The sequence below is a fragment of the Macaca nemestrina genome, chromosome 7 (assembly GCF_043159975.1).
Source record: "Macaca nemestrina isolate mMacNem1 chromosome 7, mMacNem.hap1, whole genome shotgun sequence".
Classification (NCBI taxonomy): domain Eukaryota; kingdom Metazoa; phylum Chordata; class Mammalia; order Primates; family Cercopithecidae; genus Macaca; species Macaca nemestrina.
Window position 1 is genome coordinate 133,160,132 of NC_092131.1, and position 25,580 is coordinate 133,185,711.

At 50.0% G+C, this 25,580-nt stretch overlaps 1 protein-coding gene across 5 annotated transcripts in view; it reads right to left on the minus strand.

Moving 5' to 3' along the window:
- The window catches only part of LOC105487934 (coronin 2B), a 151,663-nt gene that overhangs the window by 25,940 nt on the left and 100,143 nt on the right, over positions 1-25,580 (minus strand). For all 5 annotated transcript variants that reach the window (XM_011751603.3, XM_011751615.3, XM_011751611.2 and 2 more), the window contains exon 3: positions 7,365-7,481. In XM_011751603.3, the coding sequence (XP_011749905.1) occupies positions 7,365-7,481 (117 nt within the window). The remainder of the gene's footprint in view (positions 1-7,364; positions 7,482-25,580) is intronic.

Genomic DNA, 25,580 nt, shown 5'->3' on the forward strand with positions numbered 1-25,580 from the left:
TGGGAGGATGAGGCATGAGAATCGCTTGAACTCAGGAGGTGGAGGTTGCAGTGAGCCGAGATAGTGTCACAGCACTCCAGCCTGGGCCAAAGTAAGACTCTGTCTCAAAAAAAAAAAAGATATGGTTTCTGCCCTCAAGAAGCCTCCAATTTAGCTGTATACAATACACAATCATTGGCTCCAAGATTTCCATCTAACCAATCCACAGAGATGATGCCTGGGTCCAAGAGCACAGTAACTGTGATGTCTCCTGCAGTGAAGAGAAAACTGAAGGTGTTTGCTTAGGGACCAGGAGGCTCCTGGAGCTCTCTCCTCCCCGTTTCTTGTCAATCATTCTGTTCATTCTAAAAATTAGTTTATCATAATTCATCTGAACAAGAGGTAGAATCTCAAAGTCTCCCTTGATTCTGACATCTTCTGAGTACCGGACTCACTGTTTCCCAATATGGGAAACAAATCCCACCAAACCCAGGGAGGTAGGAGGGGCGAATTGAGGACCCAGAAGGAAACATTGCTGAGCATCTATTGCTGCGAGTCCTGGGAGGGCGCTGCTAGAGGATGCACGAAGTGGTCGTTGCGGTGCTGGATGCATGAAAGGACACTGCTGCCTATTATTATTATGACTCTACTAACGACTGTCCTTGCACAGATAAGGGAATGAGGCCCACAGAGGTGAGGAGACTTGCCCAGGTGTCACAGCTGGGAAAGGAGGAGCTGGGGTTCAAACTCAGAACCGGAATCAGGCAGACTACCCTCCTCCTCTCTTCCACACTCTGTCCGTGCCCGTACCTGATTTTGCCTTCTTCCCTGGGCTGAACCCAACCCCCTGAGGAGGACATGATCTGTCCTTCCGCTTATCATGTTGGCCAGGCTGGTCTCAAGCTGCTGACCTCAGGCGATCCACCCACCTCAGCCTCCCAAAGTGTTGGGATTACAGGGATGAGCCGCCGTGCCCGGCCTGGGCAAGTTATTTAAACTCTTGGGCCCTCACTTAAGGAAAAGAAAGTAACAGTTAATGTCTATGGAGTTCTTAGGGGACACAAAACACTTTTATATTCATCTAGTTCTCAGAGCCCGAGATGATCCCTATTTTACAGTAGGGCAACTGGTACTCAGAGAGGTAAAGAAACTAGTCCTAGATCACAGAGCCTGGAAGTGGCAGAGCCAGGATTTGAACCTAGGCCTAGGGACTTGAGGTCAGGAGATCAAGACCAGCTTAGCCATGGAGCCATACTGCTGCTTTCTCTGTGGCTGCTAAATCATTGGTGAAGACCCACTCAGCTCACTGGCCCCTCAGAGCTACCTTCCTTCTACCTCTACGAAAGTGCATCACTCCCTTCCAGCTCCAAGAAGTACTGGTTCGGGAGCTCGGGAGGCGGGGGTGTGCGGGAGGCAGGGTGGTGGGTGGCTTCCAGCAGGGCTGACATCCTGTCCATCCCGCCCCCAGCTCCTCAGGGAGGGGCATCATATACAGGGTGAGGAGAGCAGACACAGGATGGAGGAGCTTGAACAAAAGGCAAAGGAAAGATGTGGAGCTTGGCCCACCAGCAAGAGGTGCCTGCCTCTTCTCCCTCCTCCTTCTCTCCTGGGATCACTCTCTCCCTCTCCTTGAGATGACAGAAACCTCTCTCTTTCTGCGGCTGCTGGCCCCCGGAGAAGGGCTGGGAGCACGAGGCTTGGAAACCGATAGCGCCCTTCCCTGCCGCCTGCCAGCCGCCCTCCCTAGCTGCGGCAGAAGCTATAAAAAGCATAGCCTTCAACAATAGGTGACATCACCCAGCAGCGGAAAGAACTGGATTCTGCCAGATGCCAGGGAGAGTTATGGCCCCCAGCCCTCCCTCGGGCCCGAAGCCCCGGAGGAAGAGCCTGGGTATGTTCTGCTGGATCCCTGGTGGGATGGAGGCTAGACTCCAGAGGACCTCCTCCTGCTCAGGGAGGGGAGATGGATCCTGGGCGACGGGGATTGATTTCACTGGAGGTTGCAGGACTAGGGGATATGGGGAAGGAGCTGGGGAAATCAGGGCTGGTGAAATTCCACCACTGTCCTCTGAATGTTCTGAGAGACAAGTAGAGGGACGTGGAGGGCTGGGGGTGAAATGGGCAGGCACTCCCAGGGGAACTGGTCCAGACTTGCTGTGAAGAGCTTCCCTCTGGGCCCCTGTGGGCTGGCACCGTCCCCAGTCCTGTATGTAGCACAGTGCCTGGCACACACAGCAGCTTTGCTGACTGACCTCCCAACCCTGGGTCTGAATGTCGTGTCTGGTGTGCAGCAAGTTGACCGCTCCAGCTGGAATGAGTGGAGGGAGGGTGCCTAGGTGGCCTGTGCCTCAGGGGCTTTGATGGAGGTAGGGAGGCCGTGGGAAGGGCCCTGGCAGCAGTGCTGACCTCCTGTCCACCCCCTGGAAGCTGCAAACTCCATTTCCTTTACGCCCCACCCCCTCCCAGGCTGCAGTGGGGATGCCTCTCCTGTGCTTTCCCCCAGCACCCAGGTTGGGCCCTGAGGAGAGCAGATGCTGTGATGTAAATGTTGAGTGTGGATGAATCTGAACTGTCAGCCCAGTCCACCATGGCCCTGAGCCTCAGTTTCCTCCTTTGTAGAACCAGGGCCACCGGTGAGGGGCTGAGAGTGCAGACTGGGAGTCAGGGGACCTTCCTAGGACACAGGCTCTCTGTGTGACCTTGGGCAAGGCACCTCCCTCAGGGTCTCAGAGTGCCTCCTCCAGGAGAGGCTGGGATCCAGCCTCAGGGACCTGTTGGTTCCAATGCCAAGATCCCTAGCCCCGAGGTGGGGAGGGGTGGACACTCGGGTAAGATGGGGTTCAGGAATGTACTTCTGGGGCAGCTGGCCTGGCAGCCGGAGCGAGAGCTTAGTTCCTCTCTGATCCAGAGACTTAATCTCCTTGTCTCTGGATCAGCAGCCCAGGCCAGCCCCTCCCTTCCTGTGCTCTGAGCCCATGTCCCTTCCCTTCACTCCTCCAGCCACACCCCTCCGCTATTCCCCTCTCTCCACTGATTCACCTGTATCCAGCTAGCTCAGGCCCCATGTCCTTCATAAAGCTGTCTGTGACCCCCTCCATCCACACAGGTCCCCTTCCCTGGTTCCGTGGAGCGTGTAGTGTCTCCCATGCACCACACTCGGTAGGGTCCACTGATGCTCAGATGGCTTGAGAAGCACAGGTCTCGCTGCAAAGTTGGGCTGCTCACCCTGCATCCTAAGCCTTCTCTCCTTGGGCCCAATTGCCCTTCGCAGCCTCCCTTCTTGCCCGCTCCTCTCACTGACCACCACGCCAGGGCTCCAGCCACACAAGACTCTCTCTTTTCTAAATGCACTGTATATGCATTCTCTCCAGGCCAAGCACACTGGATATACTGGGTCTCTTCCTGGGACTCCTTCTCTAACCCTTTTTCTGTCTGTCAACGTCCTGCGTCTCCAAAGTCCAGCTAACTACCTCTTCTCCTCTCTGCATCTTGGTCAAAACTAATCCTTCTCTCTTCTCTGTGTGCATGGCCCTTTGTTTGACCTTGTTGGATGCAATGACCTCATTCTGCACCACCTTTTGGTGGGTGGGGTGGGCCCTGCCCCTCTGCCCCTCTGCCTCTCTGCTAGGGGTGTTTCCAGAGCAGGAGTGAGATGAGCAGGCATCAACGAAGGGACAGGCATACTACGGGGCACAGGTTAACCTTCATCCTCATCACAATAGCCACAGGGAGGTATCTTACTGTTTCAGAGACGAGCAAAGCCGAGGCTCAGAGAGGCCAAGTAACACTCCCTTGGCCACCCAGATGGTAAATGGTGAAGCTGAGATTCCAGCCCAGGTCTACCAGATCCCATGGTTGAGCTCTTTGGACCCCAGCAGCCAGGGTGTGAGGCATACCGTGCTCTCTCAGTCAGTGTGTGCAAAACTGAAGAGAGTCTCTTGGCTCATGTGGCCAGGGAAGCAGCCTTAGGTTTTTCTTGGACACAAACCATGGATGTCTTGTTTACAAGCTGGGGTCCTGGAGCATGAGGCACATATCAGGTTAAATAAGATGCCAAGCTAGGACTGGGCAGATCCTTCTCACACTGAGCCAGGCAGGAGAAATTGAGACCTGAGGAGGAACCTGGGTGGCCAGTGATTCCAGGAGCGCTGGTCTACTTTGTCCCCCCTACATCAAGACGGGCACTGCTCATCTCTTATCCTAGCTGGGTCTCTGGGTAAGATAGGAGCCGCTGGGAGATGGCATTGGCTGTCTGTGGCGAGGAAGCTTGGCAGAGCATGGGCTCTGCAGCGAGTGGGCCAGGTAAAATCCCTGCTCCTCTACTTCCTGGCTTGTGACCTACCTACCAATCCTCAGTTTTGGGGTGGCAATGTCTGTCTCACAGAGTGGCTCTAAGAGCTAAATGTATGTGAAAGGCCCAGCCCAGAGTAGGTAGAGGAGCAGTCCTGAGTTCCAGGGGCATCTACTACCTGCTGGCTGGTAACACCAGCTGGGGTCAGTCCTTCCCGCCACTCTCCCAGCACCTCAGCAGGCAGGGACGGAGCCAGCTGTGGTCACTGCATTCCTTCTTGGGCTCCCTGAACCCATTAGAGAAGGATGGGCAGCACCTCCACCTGCCGTCTCTCCCACTGAGCCCAGGTCTCTTGTGCTGGCCATTGGGCTCTCCAGCCTCCACCAGCTCATCTGCCTCCTTCCCAGCCCAGGAAGCAACCGGTGATCTCTCTGTGTCCCCCAGCTCCAGCGTCTGCGCCCTTCCTTCTGCAGCCCTGGCCTGCCTATGTCCTGACCCCTGACCACAGTCCCTAATTTGGTTTTGGGGCTGCTGAAGACTGATGGACCATCTTCATAACAGGCTCTTGCTCTCTCTGCTCTCAAGGGCCCTGCCTTCACTGCTGCCACTCTCAGGAGCCCTCTGTGATGGACCCTGGGCTGGTCAAGCACACTCCACTCTTCCAGTTACCTCCTTACCACTCTCCCATGTACTAGGTACTGTGTCAGCTGACCTCACCCCCAGCGTGTGAACTGATGGAGGCTATTTACTGTGAATCTCTCTTTCTTTGGATAGCTGATTAGATGGACTATATTAATTTACTCGTTCATTTGTTTATCTTTCATTCATCCACCTACCCACTTGTCATACAGTCGTCTACTTACTTACCCATTATTTCATTCATTCGTCTATCCATCATCCATCTACTCGTTCATCTCTCTATCCATCAATGTAGTCATCCATCCAATAATCCATCCATCCATCCATCCATCCATCCATCCATCCATCCATCCATCAACCCATCCATCTATCTATCCATCCATCCATCCATCCATCCATCCATCCATCCATCCAACAATCCATCCATCCATCCAACAATCCATCCAACAATCCATCCATCCATCCATCCATCCAACAATCCATCCATCCATCTAGCCATCCAACAATCCATCCATCCATCCATCCATCCAACAATCCATCCATCCATCTAGCCATCCAATCATCCATCCATCCATCCATCCATCCATCCATGCATCCATCGATCCTACCCAACACCTACTAAGCATTTATTAGGTACCAGGCCCTGTGCTGGATGCATGGGGTGCAGAACCAAATAGGTTATGGTCTCTGCTCCCAAGAGCTCACAGTCCAGTCTGGGAAGACAGGGAGACATGAACTCTGAAGTTCCTTTCCATTCCAACATTCCTGAAAATCTGACTGGTACCCAGGCTCTGCCAGTGAGCATCAGGTGGATGCTTGTGGCCTAACTAAAAGGCTGGGATCTTCCTTTGCCTGGGAACATCAGGGGCTTAGGCTGATCCTCCTTCATCTGGGAACACCAGGGCCCTCCTCACCAGCTCAGCTGAGGCTCTGAAATCTCCTCTTTCTTCCCAGCTGGTGTACGGATGCTGCTCAGGGGCAGTGTGGAACACAGTATGGGACCCTCCCTCTGGAAGGCCACTGCCAGCACCTCTGACCCTACCTCCACTGGTGAAAGTTGGTAGAGTCTGAGGAAGGAGTGGGCAGAATGCAGTTTCAAATTTTACTTTCCCTGGATTCTCTTTCTCTCTCTCTTTTTTTTTTTTTTTGAGGCAGTCTTGCTCTGTCGCCCAGGCTGGAATGCATGGAGTGCAGTGGTGCGATCTCAGCTCACTGCAACCTGCGCCTTCCAGGTTCAAGTGATTCTCCTGCCTCAGCCTTCCGAGTAGCTGGGATTACAGGGGTAGGCCAACACGCCTGGCTAATTTTTGTATTTTTAGTAGAGATGGGGTTTCACCATGTTGGCCAAGCTGGTCTTGAACTTCTGACCTCAAATGATCCACCTGCCTCAGCCTCCCAGAGTGCTGGGATTATAGGCATGTGCCACCACGCTCGAACTCTTTTTTTTTTTTTTGAGACAGGGTCTCATTCTGTCACCCAAGTTGGAGTGCAGTGGTGCAATCGCAGCTCACTGCGGCCTTGACCTTCCAGGCTCAAGTGATTCTCCCACCTCAGCCTTCCTAGTAGCTGGGGCTACAGGTGTGCACCACCACACTCAGCTAGTTTTTTTTTTTTTTTTTAATTCAATTTTTTTGTAGAGATGGGGGTCTCACTATGTTGCCCAGGCTGTCTCAAACTCCTAGCCTCAAGTGAGCCTCCTGCCTTGGCCTCCCAAAGCATTGGGATTACAGGCATGAACCCACTGTGCCCAGGCCACTTTCCCTGGATTCCTTATCCTCCTCTCTAAATTATCTCTTTCCCCCTTTCCCTCCCATCTCCATTTCTCCTATCTCTTCTCTCCCTGTTCTCTTTGTCTCCTCCCTGATCTCTCTTACTTATCTCCCTTCTCCTGTTTCTTCTCTCTTCTCATTGAATGCTGAGACACATGGAGTTCAAATTTTGGGTCACCAGTGTGGGTCCTTGGAAAAGTCAGGACTCTTCTCTCAGCTAAGTCTTTCTTTCCTAGAAACCATGACTCAGAGAGGACAAATCAGAGGGTACATTTACCCTGCCCAGGCTGCAAAGAACAGGCGCTCCTTTCCTCACGCCCATCCAGTTCCTTCCTTTTCTCCCTCCCTCCTTGTTCATATTCTTCCCCTTGCCCTTCTTTAGAGAGCATAGACGAATGCTGAATCACACCCTTAATTTTTAAATTCTAATTCTCACCTACAAAAGCAACACCTCCAAGCTCAATCACACTGAAAACACAGATCTGTGGAATCCAGCACAGATTTTTTCCCTTGGTTCTTTCCTAGCTCCCATCCCATCCCCATCGTAGGGCTTGCTGGAAGGATGACAAAGAGGAGGAAAAGAAGGGCAAAGGGCGAAGGAGGAGGGGAGGGGAGGAAGAGAGGCCTCCCGAGGAAGCAGGGAAGGGCCTGAGCCCCCCCTCCTCCAGGAGCACCCCTCCGCTCACCGACGTGTCCTCCGAGCATGAGGCAATGATGTTGTCGATGAAGGGGTTCCATTTGATATCCAGCACATTGCCCTGGTGGCCGCAGACCTTGGGGTAGTTGGGCTCAATCCTGCCTGTCTGCAGAGGAGAAAGAGAGAGAGAGAAGGAGATTAGTTTGATGGCCCTGGGGTGGCCTTGAATGGAGTGCCTTTTTTCTGGGCCTCTCAACTGGACTGGAATGTCCTGGAGGAATCACCTGTGTTTTATTTTTGTCTTTGGGCCCTGATGGGCCAAGTCAGGCTGGGCCACATTGCTCTGTGGCTGTGTCCTCCCCAATACTGAACGGTGCAGGGAGGCCGCACAGCCGTGGTGGGGCAGGCTGCTGCTCGTTCATACACACCTCTGCAAATGAGAAAAAGGTGCCCCTGCACGAAGTAAAAGTGTTTAAAGTTAAGCTGGAATGACCAAAGCCTGACGGGCAGTAGCCCTGGTGGCACACACACAGGCCCACGTTCTGCCCCGTTCACGCACACCCAGACGCTGGGGTGCACCTACTCTCCCTGGGGCCCACACTCCCTGCTTCCCCCAGGGCAGAGTCAGGTTTGGATCAGGAGGAGGCTCTTTCCTGCTGCTCCGGGAGTCAGCGGAGAGGCCTGAATCTCTGGGTCCGCCTATACACTGTTCATATCTCCACGATATGAACGAGCATCCTTGTGCAGTGTACATCTTCAACCCCGGTATACAGTACCCTGTGGTTGAAAGCATAGGCTTCAGAGTCACACAGGCCTGTGTTTGAATCACAGTTCTGCTACCTTTTAGCAGTGAAAGTTGTGGCCTTAGAAAGTTAATGAACTTCTCTGAGCCTCAGTTTCCTCTCTCTAAAATGAGAATAGTGATGTCTACTTTTTAGCAGTGTTGTGAAGATTATGTGAGCCAATATGCACAGCAAAGCACTTAGTGAAGAGAATATCAGTAAATGCTCAATATATGACAGCACTTATTATTGTACAGCTTAGATGACACCTCCTCCAGAAAGTCCTCCCTGATACCTTAGTGGGTGAAGATCTCTTCCTCTGTGCTCTCACAGCATTCTGTGCTTCCCTCCATAACACAACCAAGCCGAGTGCGGTGGCTCACGCCTGTAATCCCAGCACTTTGGGAGGCCAAGGCGGGCAGAATACCTGAGGTCAGGAGTTTGGGCCCAGCCTGGCCAACATGGAGAAACCCCATCTCTACTAAAAATACAAAAATTAGCCAGACCTGGTGACACACGCCTGTAATCCCAGCTACTCAGGAGGCTGAGACAGGAGAATCGCTTGAACCCAGGAGGCGAAGGTTGCAGTGAGCCGAGATTGTGCCACTGCACTCCAGCCTGGGTGACACAGCGAGACTGTCTCAAAACAAGCAAACAAAACCACAACCAGATCTGATTTGCAGTTTGGTTCTGTTTGCCTGTGAGCAACTGAGGACAGAGTCTGTGTCATCCTCGTCTCTGAATCTCCAGCCCCTTACAGGCCTGGTACCCAGTAGGTGCTCAGTCCATGACTTCCTGGGGGGAGTGAGTCCACAAAAGGATGGAACAAGCGGTGTGGATGGGTGTGGAAGAGCTGTTCCATGTTTAGCGGCTACAAAGGTGGCAGAGAAGGGAGGGGGAATAGGCAGAAGCTATGCTTCCATCTCTCAGGTCTTTTTCATTGCTACTTTTTTGGGGAGTTTGAAGGAGAGGAAGCAAGGAGGTTTCTCCAGTTACTGTCCATCTGCTAACAGTGGGTAGGTGGTCAGAAAAGAGGGAGGTCTAGGAGGTCATACCGCTCTCTCCTTCAGATTCCTCATCAGAATAAGAAGGAGGAAGAGAACCAATTTCTGCCAAGTCCTTGCTACTGCACATGCCTAGCACTTCCCAGTGAGATGAAGAAGAGTTATTTCAGAGTGTGTGTCCTGCCATGACCTCTTCCCCACCACTTCCTGCCTGCATCTCTATCGGCTCATTTCCAGATCGTTTGATCTTTTGCAACAGAGCCATGGCAGGATGGGTAGAGGAAAAAACAGGACTGGAGAAAATGGCAGTGGTAAGGAAGATGCAGAATGAGGCAGAGAAAGAGAGGGGAAAAAAGCCTCAGAGGCTGGACCCAGGAGAACTTCACTGATGTTGTATGTTGTGGAAAATTAGAGGATAGAGAAAAAGGATTTGGAGAGTGTTGATATCAGTTATGATATCAATATTCTATGAATACTGAATATTCTATGAATATTGAATACTCTTTCAATATTCTATGAAAGATGTAATCAGGTTTGGCATATATTTTAAATTACTTTTGGGCTGTTAGAATATAATTTTTTAGGCCAGGCATGGTGGCTCATTCCTGTAATCCCAGTACTTTGAGAGGCTGAGGCAGGTGGATCACCTGAGGTCAGGAGTTTGAGACCAGCCTGGCCAACATGGAGAAATTCAGTCTCTACTAAAAATACAAAAATTAGCCAGGCGTGGCGGTGGGCACCTGTAATCCCAGCTACTCGGGAGGCTGAGCCGCAAGAATCGCTTGAACTGGGGAGGCGAGGATTTCAGGGAGCTGAGATCGCACCACTGAGCTCCAGCCTGGGTGACAGAGTGAGACTCTGTCTCAAAAAAAAAATAAAATAAAAAAGAAAGTTTTAAAATTTTAACATTAACTTTTATTTACTTATTTATTTTTTGAGACAGAGTCTCATTCTGTCGCCTAGGCTGGAGTGCAGTGGCGTGATCTTGGCTCACTGAAACCTCCACCTCCCGGGTTTAAGCGATTCTCCTGTCTCAGCCTCCTGAGTAGCTGGGACTACAGGCATCAACCATCACGCCCAGCTAATTTTTATATTTTTAGTAGAGATGGGGTTTCCGTGTATTGGCCAGGCTGGTCTTGAACTCCTGACCTCAGGTGATCCACCTGCTTTGGCCTTCCAAAGCCGTGAGCCATTGCTCTCAGCTGAAGATGATTTTTTAAAAATGAGACTCTAAGCAGTGGCTGGGTCACATGTGACTCTGGTTACACACATTATCTTTAACTCTGGAAACAACCCTGTTAATTAGATATGAGGAAATTAAGGCCCAGAGAGGTTAAGCTACTTGCCCAAGGTCAAGCAGCTGAAAGCACAGCTGGGATTTCCACACAGGTGTGATTCTCAAAAGCGAGTGTTCTTGAACCCTACTGGTCACTGTTGGCCAGCTCCCCTCCTGCAGCTCAGACTTTTCATGGGCGGATAGGCCCTGTATCATCTGCTTCCACAGCTCACTTACTCTCTGCCAGAGTCATTCCTTCCGTCTGATCTCAAAAGCTGCATTGGAGTGCTCCCTGAGCAAGGCTGTCTGCATTAAGTGTTTGGCAGCCAGCCCAGCCCAGGCAAATCTGAGAGGCACCAAACCAGTCAATAGGTGGCCATCAGATAACAGGAGCTTCTAGCCAGCAGCCCATGGGTGATACACAGGAGGGGCAGGTTAGGCAACATCACCGGAACCTATTCTGAACATAGAGGAGCCTATTTAGAAGGGGGAGTGGCCACAGTCCTGCACTCAGGAAGGAGACAAGTCTTTCTAGAGACTGATGAGCTCCATTGCTTAAAAAAAAAGTTTGAAAACCACTTTTCTATAGAGACATCAAGCAAATTTAAAAATGCAATTATTACCTCCAAGAAAAAATGCTGTCTGAGAAAGCTAACGTAGGCTGGGCACAGTGGCTCACACCTGTAATCCCAGCACTTTGGGAGGCTGAGGCAGGTGGATCGTTTAAGCCCAGGAGTTCGAGACCAGCCTGGGAAACATGGCAAAATTTCACCTCTACAAAAAATACAGCAAAAAAGTTAGCTGGGCGTAGTGGCACACACCTATAGTCCCAGCTACTTGGGAGGCTGAGGTGGGAAGATCACTTGAGCCCAGGAGGCCTAGGCTACAATAAGTCATGATCATGCCAGTCTCTTCCAGCCTGGATAACTGAGTGAGACTCCGTCTCAAAAAAAAAAAAAAAAAAAAAAAGAAAACTAACGTGATCACAGTGCTTAATGCTTTATGTACAATATTTACATGATTGTAATAATGTAAAAAATAAGATATTTATATCTTTTTTTTTTTTTTTTGAGACGGAGTCTCGCTCTATCTCCCAGGCTGGAGTGCAGTGGCCGGATCTCAGCTCACTGCAAGCTCCGCCTCCCAGGTCTATGCCATTCTCCTGCCTCAGCCTCCCAGTAGCTGGGACTACAGGCGCTGCCACCTCGCCTGGCTAGTTTTTTGTACTTTTTAGTAGAGACGGGGTTTCACCGTGTTAGCCAAGATGGTCTCGATCTCCTGACCTCATGATCCGCCCGTCTAGGCCTCCCAAAGTGCTGGGATTATAGGCTTGAGCCACCGTGCCTGGCCAAATATTTATATCTTAAGCAAGAATTGTGCTATGCTGTACTTGGAAGACAGAGGCAAGGCAAGTGTGTATGTGTGTGTAGTAAGAAGAGAGACAGAGCTGGAAAAAAGCTAGAGCCTCATTTTCCATAATAGGGAGCCAATAGGCCATGTCTAATATTTGAAAATCAAGACGCAGTGGTAAAAGCATGTAATTAAGAAATATGGGGTAAGTGCATAAAGAAACAGCTAAAACCAGAGTAGGAAATGCAGCGGTGTCACAAGACAGGACAGGGGTTGTGGCTCTAGGCAGTAGTGGGTTGTAGATGCTTAACAACTGGGTTTCCAGATTTAAAAAGGCCCTGATTCATAGCGTTTGCCAATTTTAGTGGTGTAAATATTCCCACAATCACTGATTTCAGGCTAATGTCACCAAATACGGAGATAGAAGAGGCTCTCAGCACACTATTATAGAATATTTCCACTATGCAAATGTAATAGGCACAGATAACCTCAAGAACACAGATAATAGTGAAATAATTGGGAAGTAATACATTTTTAATATTTAGTACTTCTGCTTTTACTATAACTTAATTGTAAGTTTATTCAATGTAATTTATAATAATGGCTCTGTTTAACAACCAGCTTGCAAAACTCCTAAATTCCTAAAAATTTTACCAATAGGCTCTCATGAGCCAGCACAAGCCAACCCCAGCATATCACTTTGCAGTGCTACAGGCTATAGAGTATTATCAGACCTTCTGACCTCTGCACATTTATTACTTTAACAAACATAAAAATTAAAGAAAAAACAAAATGCCTCTGCCAAATGTTGTAAAGGAAGCTGATTGTAAATTTTTAAAATGTGAGCAATTTTCTCCCCAAGCTCCACACATGCCTCTGTTGTACAAGTTACTGTTTCTGTATAGGGAGTGTGACCAGAGACCAAACTTGGTTCTGTTGCTAAAGCCTGTTTCCTAACTGCTACACAATACTGTTTTCTCATGCTTCATACTAATACACTAACACCAACACTAACACATGCCTATTGATAATATCATAGCATATTAATATAAACACATTTGTATTGATTTACAAATATAATCAAATTTAATCCTCATCACAAGCCCATTGTACAACTAAGAAAACAGAGATTTAGTGAGCTTCTCTGGAGTCAAGATTTTTCAATGTTTCATGACTGTACAATGACTGTATAGATGGTCGGCTCACAGAATTATCCCAGGGGTAGGGCTCTCAGAAGTCCAGGGCTCTAACCTGCCATCTGGTCCTCCAACCTCAGAGAATTTCAGCCCCAACAGAGCTGGGGCAGAGACCTTGCTGCCTGGGGTGGGGTGTGGAGGAAGAGACCTATTATTTGGAATTTATAACCCTTAGGGAGATCTTCACCCTGTTTTTGTGGGTGTTATCCTGGAGGGCTCACAGAACAAGTCCAGCCCTTCTTTGCTGGGACAGCCCTTCCATGTCAAATGTTGAATGGCAGCTGTTGTGCACTCTGAGTCTTCCCAAGGAAGAGCCCAGGGCTGGGGATCAGATTTTATCTCAAATATACCCTGAGTGCCAATGCCAACAGACAGAGTTATTGGCAGATAGGGTGTCTTTTAGATATAACCTGATCACCAGCCCCAGGAGAGGGGCATGGATGCCCTGCTCCAGGATGAGTGGGAGTGTCAAGTAGGGCAACTTCTCCGGAGATCCACTTGACGGAACCTCTCCAACACTTTTAAAAGGTTCATGACCTTTGACCAATAATTCTGCTTTGGGAATATACCCCAGGGAAATCAACAGAGAAGCACACTAAAACAGTCACCACCATGTTATTTATCATAGGGACAACAATGGGGACATTGTCAAAATAAATTACAGTACACCCATATAACTGAATATTCTGAGGTCATTTAAAATCATATATTCAAAGAATATTTAGTGGCATGAGCATTGCTAAAGATCTACACTTAGTAAAACAGAATCAAGCTCTATACAGGTTGAGTATCCCATATCCAAAGTGCTGGGACCAGAAGTGTTTCAGATTTTGATTGTTTTTTTCAGATTTTGAAATATTTGCATTTTACTTACTGGTTGAGCATCCCAGATCTGAAAATCCAAAATCTAAGAGCATTTACTTTGAGCATCATGTCGGTGATCAATATGTTTCAGATTTTGGAGCATTTTGGATTTTGGGTTTTTGGATTTAGGATGCTCAACCTGTATATATAAAAGGATCCCTATCTATTTTTTTAAAAAACCAATCTACAAGAAAATACATCAAAATGCTAATAGTGACAACATGTGAAGAGTTGGATATTACTAGCAGCTTCCAATTCTAACAAACATATAAAATTGTTATTAAAAAACAGATATTATTACAAAAAACACACCTCCCATAGCCTTGATTGAAAAATACTCCTCTCTGGTTTCAAGCAAACAGGTCTTAAAGAATAATATGCAGACTGGTGCCTACCAGATTTACATGTTTCGAAAGCTTTTGTGCAACATAAATGTATTTGTTCATACAGGTTTCTCTACACCCTTGTTACCACATGGATGGTTTGGAGGGTGCTATGGCTTGAATATGTTCCTCAAAGTTCACGTGTTGGAAACTTAGTCTCTAATGCTACAGTGTTGGGAAGTGGTTATAAGAGATGATTAGGTCAGATTAGGCACAGCCCTCACGCATGGATTAATGTCTTTATCTTGGGAGTGGGTTAGTTATTGTGAGTGGGTTTGTTATAAAAGTGAGTTTGTTCTTCTCTTGCTCTATCTCTCTTGCCCTTCTACCTTCTGCCATGGGATGTCACAGCAGGAAGGCCCTTGCCAGATACCTGCATCATGCTCTTTGACTTCCCAGCTTCCAGAACCGTAAGCCGAATACATTTCTGTGTATTGTAAATTGCCAAGTCTGTGGTTTCTGTTACAGCAACATAAAACAGAATAAGACCAGGGAAAACACATCTTTGAAATTAAATAAAATTATATAATTAATTGAAAGTGCATTTCAGTGTGTGTGTGTGTGGCATGCACTCAGGCAGCCATGGCTGGGCCCTCCCTTGGAAAGGCTGGCGGCATGGTGAGTCCGTGGGTGTAGCTCACCCAGCAGGCTGTCCAGGGGAGTTGTGGGTGCTCTCAGCCCCTGTCCAGGATTTTTTTGAACCCAATGAACTGACTGGGGATGAGACAGTTTCAAACCAACCTGCATTGCAGCTTCAGCTTCCTAGATTCTCCCATCACTGCAGAGCTGAATTTTGTACATGGAAGCAAAATGTTTTCTTACCTAGAGAATCAGCTTAGCAAGGCAGAAATAACAGACTGAGCAGGAGGCAGGATTTCCACACCCAGTTCCGGCACTCACTGACCCAGTGACCTTGAACATAACCCCTGGCTTCTCTGGGCTTCCCAGATTCCCAGACCCTGGTCTGATACCCTTACTACTTTTTCATGGTTCCCCTTTTTACTTTATGAAGCAAGACATACCTGCAACCACAGAGTGCCATGCTTCTGATGTACCAGCACAGAACACAGGAATTCACATTGAGTCCACATGAAAAAGATGTGGGATGGCAATGCCAGAACTACCATGAAGAAGACAATAGTGATAATCAAAGACTATTTGATGAGTGATTGCAAAGTACCAGGCCTTGTGTTAAGCAATTTTTTCATTTTTTTTTTTTTTGAGACGGAGTTTCGCTCTTGTTGCCCAGGCTGGAGTGCAATGGTGCGATCTCGGCTCACGGCAACCTCCACCTCTTGGGTTCAAGCGATTCTCCTGCCTCAGCCTCCCAAGTAGCTGGGATTACAGGCATGTGCCACAGTGCCCAGCTAATTTTTTTCAGTAGATACGGGGTTTCACCATGCTGGTCAGGCTGGTCTCGAACTCCTGATCTTAGGTGATCCACCTGCCTCGACCTCCCAAATTGCTGGGATTACAGGCATAAGCCACTACACCTGGCCATGTTAAGCAATTTATAGACATTTTAAAATTTAATCCTTGTAACAACCCTATAAGGTTTTATTAAATCCTTATAACCCTCTGGTAACAGTTCATTTTATGGATGAGACACTGAGCTCTTGGAGGTGACTTGCCCAAGGGTGACTCAGCTGGGAAGTGAGGAGCTATCACCTGCACTTGGCTGTCTGCCTCTAAGGCATCTCTGCTATGCTGGCTTCTGTTTCAGGATGTAGATGAGACACCAAGTAAACCAGGGAGGAAAGTCGTTAGAAATCAGTGCAGGAGGCCGGGCGCGGTAGCTCACTCCTGTAATCCCAGCACTTTGGGAGGCTGAGGCGGGCAGATCACCTGAGGTCGAGAGTTTGAGACCAGCCTGGCCAACATGGAGAAACCCCGTCTCTACTAAAATACAAAATTAGCTGGGTGTGGTGGCGCATGCCTGTAATCCCAGCTACTCAGGAGGCTGAGGCAGGAGAATTGCTTGAACCTGGGAGGCGGAGGTTGCGGTGAGCCGAGGTTGTGCCATTGCACTCCAGCCTGGGCAGCAGAAGTGAAACTCCGTCTCAAAAAAAAAAAAAAAATAGAAAAAGAAAAAATCAGAAGTAGAAGCTCAACATTTCTAGTGTGGTTCCCACAACGGGTCGGTGGCAGCTCAGTCGTGAAGCCCCTTAGATTTGTTCTTGGAGACCCTCCCTTCCTACTCTTTTTCTCACCCAGTCTCTCTCCTCCGCCTAGAGCTTGCCAAACTGGGCTACATTTTAGCATCACCTGGGAGTTTAAATAATCCCAATACCCAATGAGCAATATCAACTTAATTATCAGTTAAATTATCAATAAAATAAAGTGATTAATTAATAAAACAATTAAGTATCAATTTAATCCCAATATCTGAGAGGCAGGAGCCAGGCACTGGTATTTTTAGCATGTTTCCCTGACTGATTTCAATGAGCAGCAAAGACTGGGAACCACTACCCTAGAGGCTCCGTAGCCTGCTGGGGCCTGGGCCTCCTGCCTCCTGGAGCACCTGAAACACTTGTGCATTCTAAGAGTTAGCAGCTGAAGGTTAGTCTTGTCTCCTGTTGGGGAGGGTGAGCAATTAAAAACATTATCGGCCTGGCGTGGTGGCTCACGCCTGTAATCCCAGCACTTTGGGAGGACAAGGCGGGAGGATCACCTGACCTCAGGAGTGTGAGACAAGCCTGGGCAACATGGCAAAATCCTAGCTCTACTAAAAATACAAAAATTAGCTGGATGTGGTGACACGTGCCTGTAATCCCAGCTACTTGGGAGCCTGAGGCATGAGAATTGCTTGAACCCAGGAGATGGAGGTTGAAGTGAGCCGAGACCGCACATCTGCACTCCAGCCCGGGCAGCAAAGTGAGACTGTCTCCCCAAACAAAATTAAGAACATTATCATGCACATTTAATACAGGCTCATTTGTAGAAACCACAGGTAAAGTAAATAGGAAGACAGAAGTCACATTAGGTGATGAGCATGTAAAGGAGAACCCAGGGCAGTGGCTAATGCTGAACCCAGCGGATGGTGATTTACTGCCGGAATCCCAAGCCTCAGTATGAAAGATGTTTTTTCATGGGCCACCCTATCATCACTTTCCCTCACTGCATGCTGTCCCATGCATCCCAGACCATCTGATTAGGTTGCTTACAATCTTCTTGGGTCTCTCTTCTATGACTGGGAGTTAATATTAAAAGAGAGAGTCATTATAAATAGGTATTGTAGTCCTTCTCCCCAAAGTCCCGGGCAGGGATCAGACTCCCCGTGTTCCAGGCTCCTGGGCCTGAAGGAGGCTTTGCCCCCAACTCACATTTGCACAACCCCCAACACTTGCACAGACATTATCTTAATTAGCGTTACCCAGAGAAACCAACTAAATGAGGACACTTGCCCCTGGTCACACCACTTGGCAGGGACAGAACCAGAACGAGTTTATGCAGGCTCCGAGCTCTGGGTACCACTGTGGGGCGGGAGGGGGTCTCATGCTCCTAAACATGGATGTCCTTCATCCAAAGTGCTGCCTGCTCCACCACAGGGTGTTCCCTATTTTCCAGTGACTGTCCCCAACATACACATGTATATGCTTGCACGTGCAACACACACACACACACAAGTGCGCCACACAAGCTCCTCTGCTTGGTCCTTTCTGCCCTGGCCTCTGGCTGTGTTCTTTCTCTCCCTCCATCCCAATCAAGACGTACTTGTCTCGTGTCCCCTATTTCAGGACCCTGCTTGCTTTGGCCAATTAATCAAGTAAACAAAAGCCTTCCAAGGAGGACTGGGAGACATTGGGTTAGTCCATTTCTCCTTGCGGGTCATCTATGTACATATTGACAGAAGCCTTTTAGAGAAAGCTGCTTGGCCCAAAAGTGTAATCTCCTGGGGTTTTTAGACTCTCAGACAGACTTCTAGGCCATCTATTTTGAGTCAAGGGCTTTATTCACTCTAGAGCTGGCAGGATTTCTGAAGTGGGCCCACTGGTTTATCTCCTTCCCTGTAATGTCTGCTCTGTTCAGTTCTCTCTCCAATCCACCTTACACACTGTTGCCTAATTTTCCTAGGATGCAACTCTGATGAAATAACTCCCCTGCTCCAAAATCTTCAATGGCTCCCTACTACCTAGACCTTAAAAGCCAAATTCCTTATCCAGGCATCAGAGCTGTTGTCATCCCAGCATGGTCCTGCCTTAACACACTCCCTCAGTCCACTGCCCATGCCATGCACATGGTTATACACCTCCGCCTCCAATGCTCCTTCCACACTGAAGGACCTTTGGTTCCTGGTTCAACCCTGCCACCAGGCTGTGAGCACCATGATGACAGTGGTCTTGACAAAGGCCGCACTCTCTTGTTGAGAGGCAGAACATGCTCTGCAGGGAGAGAGGTGAGGCAGGTGTGTCCTGAGATGGTGAAATCCCTGCTTCCCAGCATTCGAGGCCTTAAATGTGACTGGCAGGGAGACTGCAGAGGGAAGGTGAGGCTCCCAACATCCAGTCCCACCGTGATGTCTCAATATCCTACAGTGGGGGGAGGGTGTGGTACACAAATACTATAACTGTTGGAAATGTGAGAAGCGGCAAAAAAAAGTTACATGACAGCATCCATGCAAATTGTGGGAAAAGCACATTTCTGGTTTAGGCAGAAAATCAAAAGAAAAGGACAGTGCTTGCACCATCTCGAGGCTGCCATCACTAGCTTTCTCCTCCCCCGCCACAGAGCCGTGTTCTCCAAGCAGGTGGGAGTGCTCAGGGTACGGGGTCTGGACCAACAAGGGAGTCAGCTCTGGGGTCTTCAGTATCTTCCCATGACTGGGCCCCAAACAGGCCTTCGTCCTTCAGGCTCCTCACCAGAGGCCTTCCTGAACATCAGGACCCCCTCCCCAGAGGAAGCTACCCCGACTGGGGGTGGCCTAGAGAGACATATAGGCATGGAGGATCCTGGGCAGGTGGAGCTCCGTCAAGGTCAGGAGCAGGTTCCTAAGTCTGCCCTCCGCTTTTTGGCCCAGAGGTCTGGGTTTCTGCCATGCCAGGGGCCCTCTCCATAGAGGACCCACCAGAACTTCTCCTGTGTGCGGGGGCTGCTGCCAAAAGTATAAAAACCCCTCCTTCCGTTTGCCATCGGGCCCAAGGAACGGGGAGGGAAGAGGATTCTCCCGCCAGGTGCCCTTCCTGTAACACCCCAACTCCCCACACCTCTCCTATAGCGTGAAAGGAAACTTGTTTCGAGTTGTGCTTTTTTTGCCCAGCCCACCTGGGATTTGGGGAGCATTACTAAAGCACTGCTACAGCAGAAGGGCAGCAGCCTGGGATTCAGGGGACCTGGGTTTTCATCTCAGCTCTCCTGTGCACTGGCTGAGTGGCCTGAATCTCTATCTCTCTAGGTCTCAGTCTCTCCCTGCGAAAAGTGAGACATTTTGGGGGGACAGGGATAATAAACGTGGTATTCTTGCCCCTCCTGGAGTTTCTGTAACTATAACAGGCATTGCCAATCGCTCACTGAGTCCTGCCTGAGCCCAGCAGTCCTCAGCACAGCATCTAGGGAGTCCCGACCAGTCGATCAGAGAATGTCAATCTGGGGCCATGTGATCTCTTAGAGCCCTGACAGCTGTAAACATCCTGAGCCCCTTGCTAAGCCTCTGAGACTCCCTGTACCTCTCCGTATTCAGAGAGGATTCCCGGAGGCCTCTGATGAGTTAATCCCCACAAATGCCTCTACATCTGCTCCTTCCTCTCCAGGTGCACCCTGCCCGTAGCCTTCCTGAGGCACTCCAGTCTTCTAATTGGTCTCCACGGTGCTGGTCTCTTCTCGAACCCCAGAGCAAGATCAACCTACTATAACTATTACTTTCCTTGTGCAACTCCTCCAGAATCTTCCACGGCATACGTAACTATCTGTAGGAGTTTTTGGCAATTGGGCATCCAAGCCCCCTTCCTGATTCGGAGGACTCTCCCACTGTGGGCTGTCCTGGTGGGATGCAGTGCCCCACCACAAAAGCTGAAGCAGGGGCTTCTCCTACCCAGGGTCCTCTGCTGTCCAGGGACAGGTCATGGGACTGGGTTTGGCCAATCAGACTCCTACCCAGGGTGGGCTGGGACTGGGCCCTCGGGAGCTGTCTTGGTGCTGATCTGGTTCCAAGTCTGGCTCTTCACTGCCGCAGCCCTAGCCCTTTAAATCTATGAAGCCCCTAAACCCTCCCTGCATAAAAGGACTGGGGTTGGCAGTGATTTCTGTTGCTAGCAACAGATAACCACATCTGTGTTATCTCTGCTCCTCAACAATGTCTCCACTTTTCAGAGACAGAAACTGAGACCTAGAGAGACAGAGATTTGGGCCACTCAGCCAGTGTGCAGCAGGAATCCTGACTGAGTCAGCTCCCCTTTCTCCGTCTTATCAGATCCAACTTACCTGCCTGGCCCTTGAGGGGCACGCACACCCTGTTCCCACCCCCACCTGCCCTCTAACCTTATTCTTCGGTTTGCTCAACCCTATGGGGGTCACACTTCTCAAGTGTGACAGACCCAATTTTAAACGTGATGTCTCAGGTCCCATGAAAACAGTGATATCTGCCCCAATCCCAATATTTGGATGACCACACCTTTTCCCAGACTTCTTCTCTAAGGAAACACAGATCTCCTCTGCCAGATCATGTGTGTCCTGACCCTTGGTTTGGGAAAATACGGTCCCCAATCAGGGTGCCCCTCACTGGCCCCCTCCCTGCCTTCCTTGTGACACAGTCCTTAGAAAGGCCTGCTCCTCTGGGTTTCTGCACCCCTCGAGAGATGCCCCAACTCCTGCTCCCACTGAGACGACTTAGTGCACTTCGCATCTTGTGGTCTTCCTTTTCCCTCAACTTTTCTTTTCATTATTATTATTATTATTATTATTTTATTATTATTTTTTTTTTTTTGAGATGGAGTCTTGCTCTGTCATTCAGGCTGGGGTGCAATGGCACGATCTTGGCTCACTGCAACCTCCTCCTTCTGGGTTCAAGCGATTCTTCTGCCTCAGCTTCCCGAGTAGCTGGGATTACTGGCACCTGCCATCATGCCAAGCTAATTTTTGCATTTTTGTAGAGACAGGGTTTCACCATGTTGGTCAGGCTGGTCTAGAACTCTTGACCTCAGGGGATCTGCCTAACTCAGCCTCCCAAAGTGTTGGTGCTACAGGCGTGAGTCACTGCTTCCGGCCCCTTTTCCCTCAGTTTTTCTAAGCCCTTCTTCCCACAGCATTTGTGATCGTGCTGGCTATCATTAACAGGGCTTCCCATGTGTCAGACCTGAAGCCAAGTGTTATTTCCATTTTTCAGCACAATAACCTTACGAAGTACAGGTCATTGTGTCCATTTTGTAGATGAGGAAACTGAAGCTCAGTGAGATTAACTAACACAGCGGCAAAGCCAGGACTCAGCCCTTAGTCTGTCTGACCTTCAAATTAGAATGTAAGCTCCATGCAGGGTGGCGCTCTGTCTTGTTCTCTGCTATAACTCCAGTATCTGGAATCGTGCTGGACCCACGGTAAGCTCTCATCAAATTTTGTTGAATTAATGATGCCATAAACGGTGGACCTAATCAGGATCCCTTCTACAGTTGCATGAACTGTGCACTGTACAACCCAAGGGGGTACCATTTGCATGGTGCAGAGCCTTCTGTGGTGCTCTGGGCCTCACCATGACACTGTCCTGCTTCTCCATTTAGCACTGTCTTGTATTGTTTGCTTTATTTCATGGATGTTTGTTGCCTTCCCAAGAGATTATCCACACTTTCATCTTAAATGAGATAATCGTGGAGGGTTTCCAGCAGAGTGTGAGACACGAACGAAACCTCAGAGGTACAGACATGCTTCTTACACCCTCTGGTCTCAAACACAATGCTGGTCTATATTCAGGATCAAATGATTCCCCCAGCCACATGCTGCCAGCTGCAAAGATGCTGTTGTCATTGAAGTGGGAGTGGGTCACATGGCACCATCCACTCGCTCCCAGGCTGGGCCACTCTGCCTTGCCTCTTAGGGGTAGCCACTGAGAGAACTGCCATCCATCAAGAGCATGCACACTTTGCAGGAACCCAGTGCCTACCATCTTCCCTGCCCAGACACCATAGAGACTCCGCCCTGGGCCAACACTGTCCCCATGGAATCCATGGAATCTGTGGGCTGGGCAGGGGACCTCTGGCTCAGACCTTCAGCCTTGCTCCATGAGGGACATGTAAGGGGCCAGAGAAGGAGATGCACCACCTCCGAGGCAATGACCCTGGGATATCTATGACCTTGAAAATGTCCTTCACATTGTAAGTGAACAGCCCAATGCTGAGATGACCCTCCCCATCCCAAGCTTTCTCTCTGCTGTATCTGTGGAGACTGGCTGATCCTTAGGGCATGGGGTAGTGAGAGAAGGAACATATTGCACTCCGAACCCCTAGAAGTCAGGGTCTAGTTTGGCTCAGCCCACGCTAAGGACTGACCGAGCAAGTTCCTTCCTCCCAGGGCTTCAGTGTCCTCATGAACCAATAAATACAAACTCACTGGGCACAGTGCCTGGCCCCGCAGAAGCACTCAATAAATGGTAGTTATTATTATCATCTGCAAAATGCAGGTTAGCTTCCTCCCTCTGCGTCTGTGCTCTGCACAGCCCCTGGGACCAGACCCTCCTTTGTACTGTGCTTAGTGGCTGCCATGGCTGTCACCCTCACCAAGGGTGAGCTTTCTGTGGGTGGGGCATGTGTCTAACCCATCTTTGTACAGACCCTTTGGCCTAGCATGGCCAGCCTCCCTGGTGCATGCGCTCAGAAAGTGTCTGCACAGTGGACCTGAACCATCAGGGCCCTTCCAGCCCTGCCAGTCTGGGGTTATACGTTGAATCTCCACCCAGCTCACCAAACACAGACAAGGACCCTCCCTGGGCCTGGAGCTGGCCACCTAGAGATGAATAAGATGGGATGGTTCCCTTGGATGTCACTTCCACCACATTCTGTCTGTTTTAGTCACTCCTGTATCCCAACACCCAGCATAGTGCCAGGCCCATAGTAAGAGTCTCAGTAAATATCTACTGAACTCATCCACAAGTGAGAAGCAGGTGATATTTCTGGGAAGGCCCTCACTCCGCCTGACCAGCTCAGAGGGCCAGGGCAGGGACTGGGTCCTGCTGTCAAGCAGAATTGGGCTGCTGGAGGAGGAAGGGAGGTGAACACACCCTAGGTACAGTGATCCCCTGGCCTCTAGCCAGATCCACTATCTTTCCAGTAACCTAGGGCTATATTTTCTACTCTAATTCTTCCCTACCTGAGCACTGGAGGACCAGCAATGAAGGCTGGGGTTTAGGTGTGTCGTGCCTGTGTTTTTGGGCTCCCAGGGGACACGGCGTGGGCAGCTCTTCTGAGCCTGGTGCTGGCTGTGATCCCTGGACACACTCAGCTGCTTTCTTTTCTTTTCTTTTTCTTTCTTTTTCTTTTTTTTGAAATGGAGTCTCGCCTTTCTCCCAGGCTGGAGTAGTGGCCCAATCTCAGCTCACTGTAACCTCTGTCTCCTGGGTTCAAATGATTCTCCTGCCTCAGCCACCTAAGTAGCTGGGATAACAGGCACGCACCACCACACCCGGCTAATTTTTGTATTTTTAGTAGAGATGGGGTTTCACCATGTTGGCCAGGCTGGTCTTGAACTCCTGACCTCAGGTGATCTGCCCGCCTCGGCCTCCCAAAGTGTTGGGATTACAGGCATGAACCACCACCTGCTGTCTTTTCTCTGTTATTGCCCAACGGCCCTGGGGCGCCCTTCTGGGGGCTCAGTATGAGAGAGGGGAGAAAGGGCTCCCATTGACACAGAAATTGTGGAATTCCTCCTTCTCCTCCCCCTGCTCTTACTATGGAGCCCTAGGCTGTTCTGCTGACTCCTCTCACAATAGGACCTGGGTCTGCCGTCCTCCCAGACTCAGTGGGAAAGGTCCTAACTCTGCCAGGGTTGCAGGAAGAGCCAGCGGCCAGTGGCACGGGTGCTGTACAAGTCACCCGGGGGGAAAGTCAAGTGCACATTAGGCCTTTGTTGGGAAGCAACAGACCTTGCAAGGGAAAGGAGGGCTCCTGTTAATCATGGAGGGGCAGGGCAGTCTCCTGGGCCAGGGGGCTGGGCCTCACCAGGCCTCCGAGAGGCAGGGGATTTTCAGGAAAGGACAGGAAACTCTCAAGCCAGCTAATGTTCATGTTTTTCCATGGCTGCGGAGAGCCTGTGGCTGGCTGAACCAGGGGATCAGGACCTGTTCTTGACACAGTAGAGGGGACTTGGCCACCCAGCTGTGGTGAAGGAGATGGTGAAGGCAGGGACAGACATACCAGGAGTGGGGAGGCCGGAGACGCACAGAATGGGGCTGGGCAGTGTGTGAGAAACCCTCCAACCTGGTAGGGTTGTTTTATCTGCAGAATGGACAGGGGCTGAGCCAGGGTGGACAATATCCCAACACGAAGTCACCAAGGCCTGTGACTAGGACAGCTGCTTTCTTCCTGCCCATGGAGGTTGTGAAGGTCCGCTCCCAAATAACCTTTGCCTCTCCAAGCAAATCCCTGAAAACCCCTGGAGCCCAGCCTCAGTATCCCCCCGCCGCCACCTGGCCTTTCCCAGAAAAGCTGCCCCCAGCTGCCCAAGGCAATGCTCTATCTGTGGCAGAGAGGGGCCCTTGTACTTAGCCATTGCATGACAGCGGGAGGGTCTCAGCTCCACCCTCTGCGGTGTGGCCTTTAGCCAGCCCTATCCCTGTCTGGGCCTCATTTGTATCATCCGTACAATGGGGCTTTGTGCAGGGTGACCTTTGAGGTTCTGGAATTTTCTTATTTGTAGTCTCTGCCCAGGCCCAGTGGGAATGACCAGCAGTGCACCCTGCAAATATAGTGATGGGGGCGGGGGTTCAATTGGGAACTTTACAGGAAGGGTAGAGGAGCAAGCTTTGGGGAGGAAGGGGGAGCACTGACAGATGGCTTGGAGGAGAGGGAGGGTGTGCCTCCGGGGCTCCAGGCCTGGTGGGGAGCATAGTCCCAAAAGTGCTGCTAAAAACAGGTCTTGCACTGGGCACCGTGGCTCATGCCTGTAATCCCAGCATTTTGGGAGGCTGAAGTGGGAGGATCACTTGAACACAGGAGTTCAAGACTAGCCTGGGCAGCACAGTGAAACCTGTCTCTACAAAAAAAGAAAACAAATTAGCCAGGCATGGTGGTACACACCTCTGGTCCCAGCGACTTGGGGAGGCTGACGTGGGAGGGCCAATTGACCCAGGAAGTTGAGACTGCAGTGAGTCGCAATGGCGCCACTGCACTCCACCCTGCGTGACAGAGCACGACTCTGTCTTAAAAAAAAAAAAAAAAAATCCAGAAGAAACAAAAAATACAGATCTTGGGCCACCGCTAGACCTCCCGAGTCA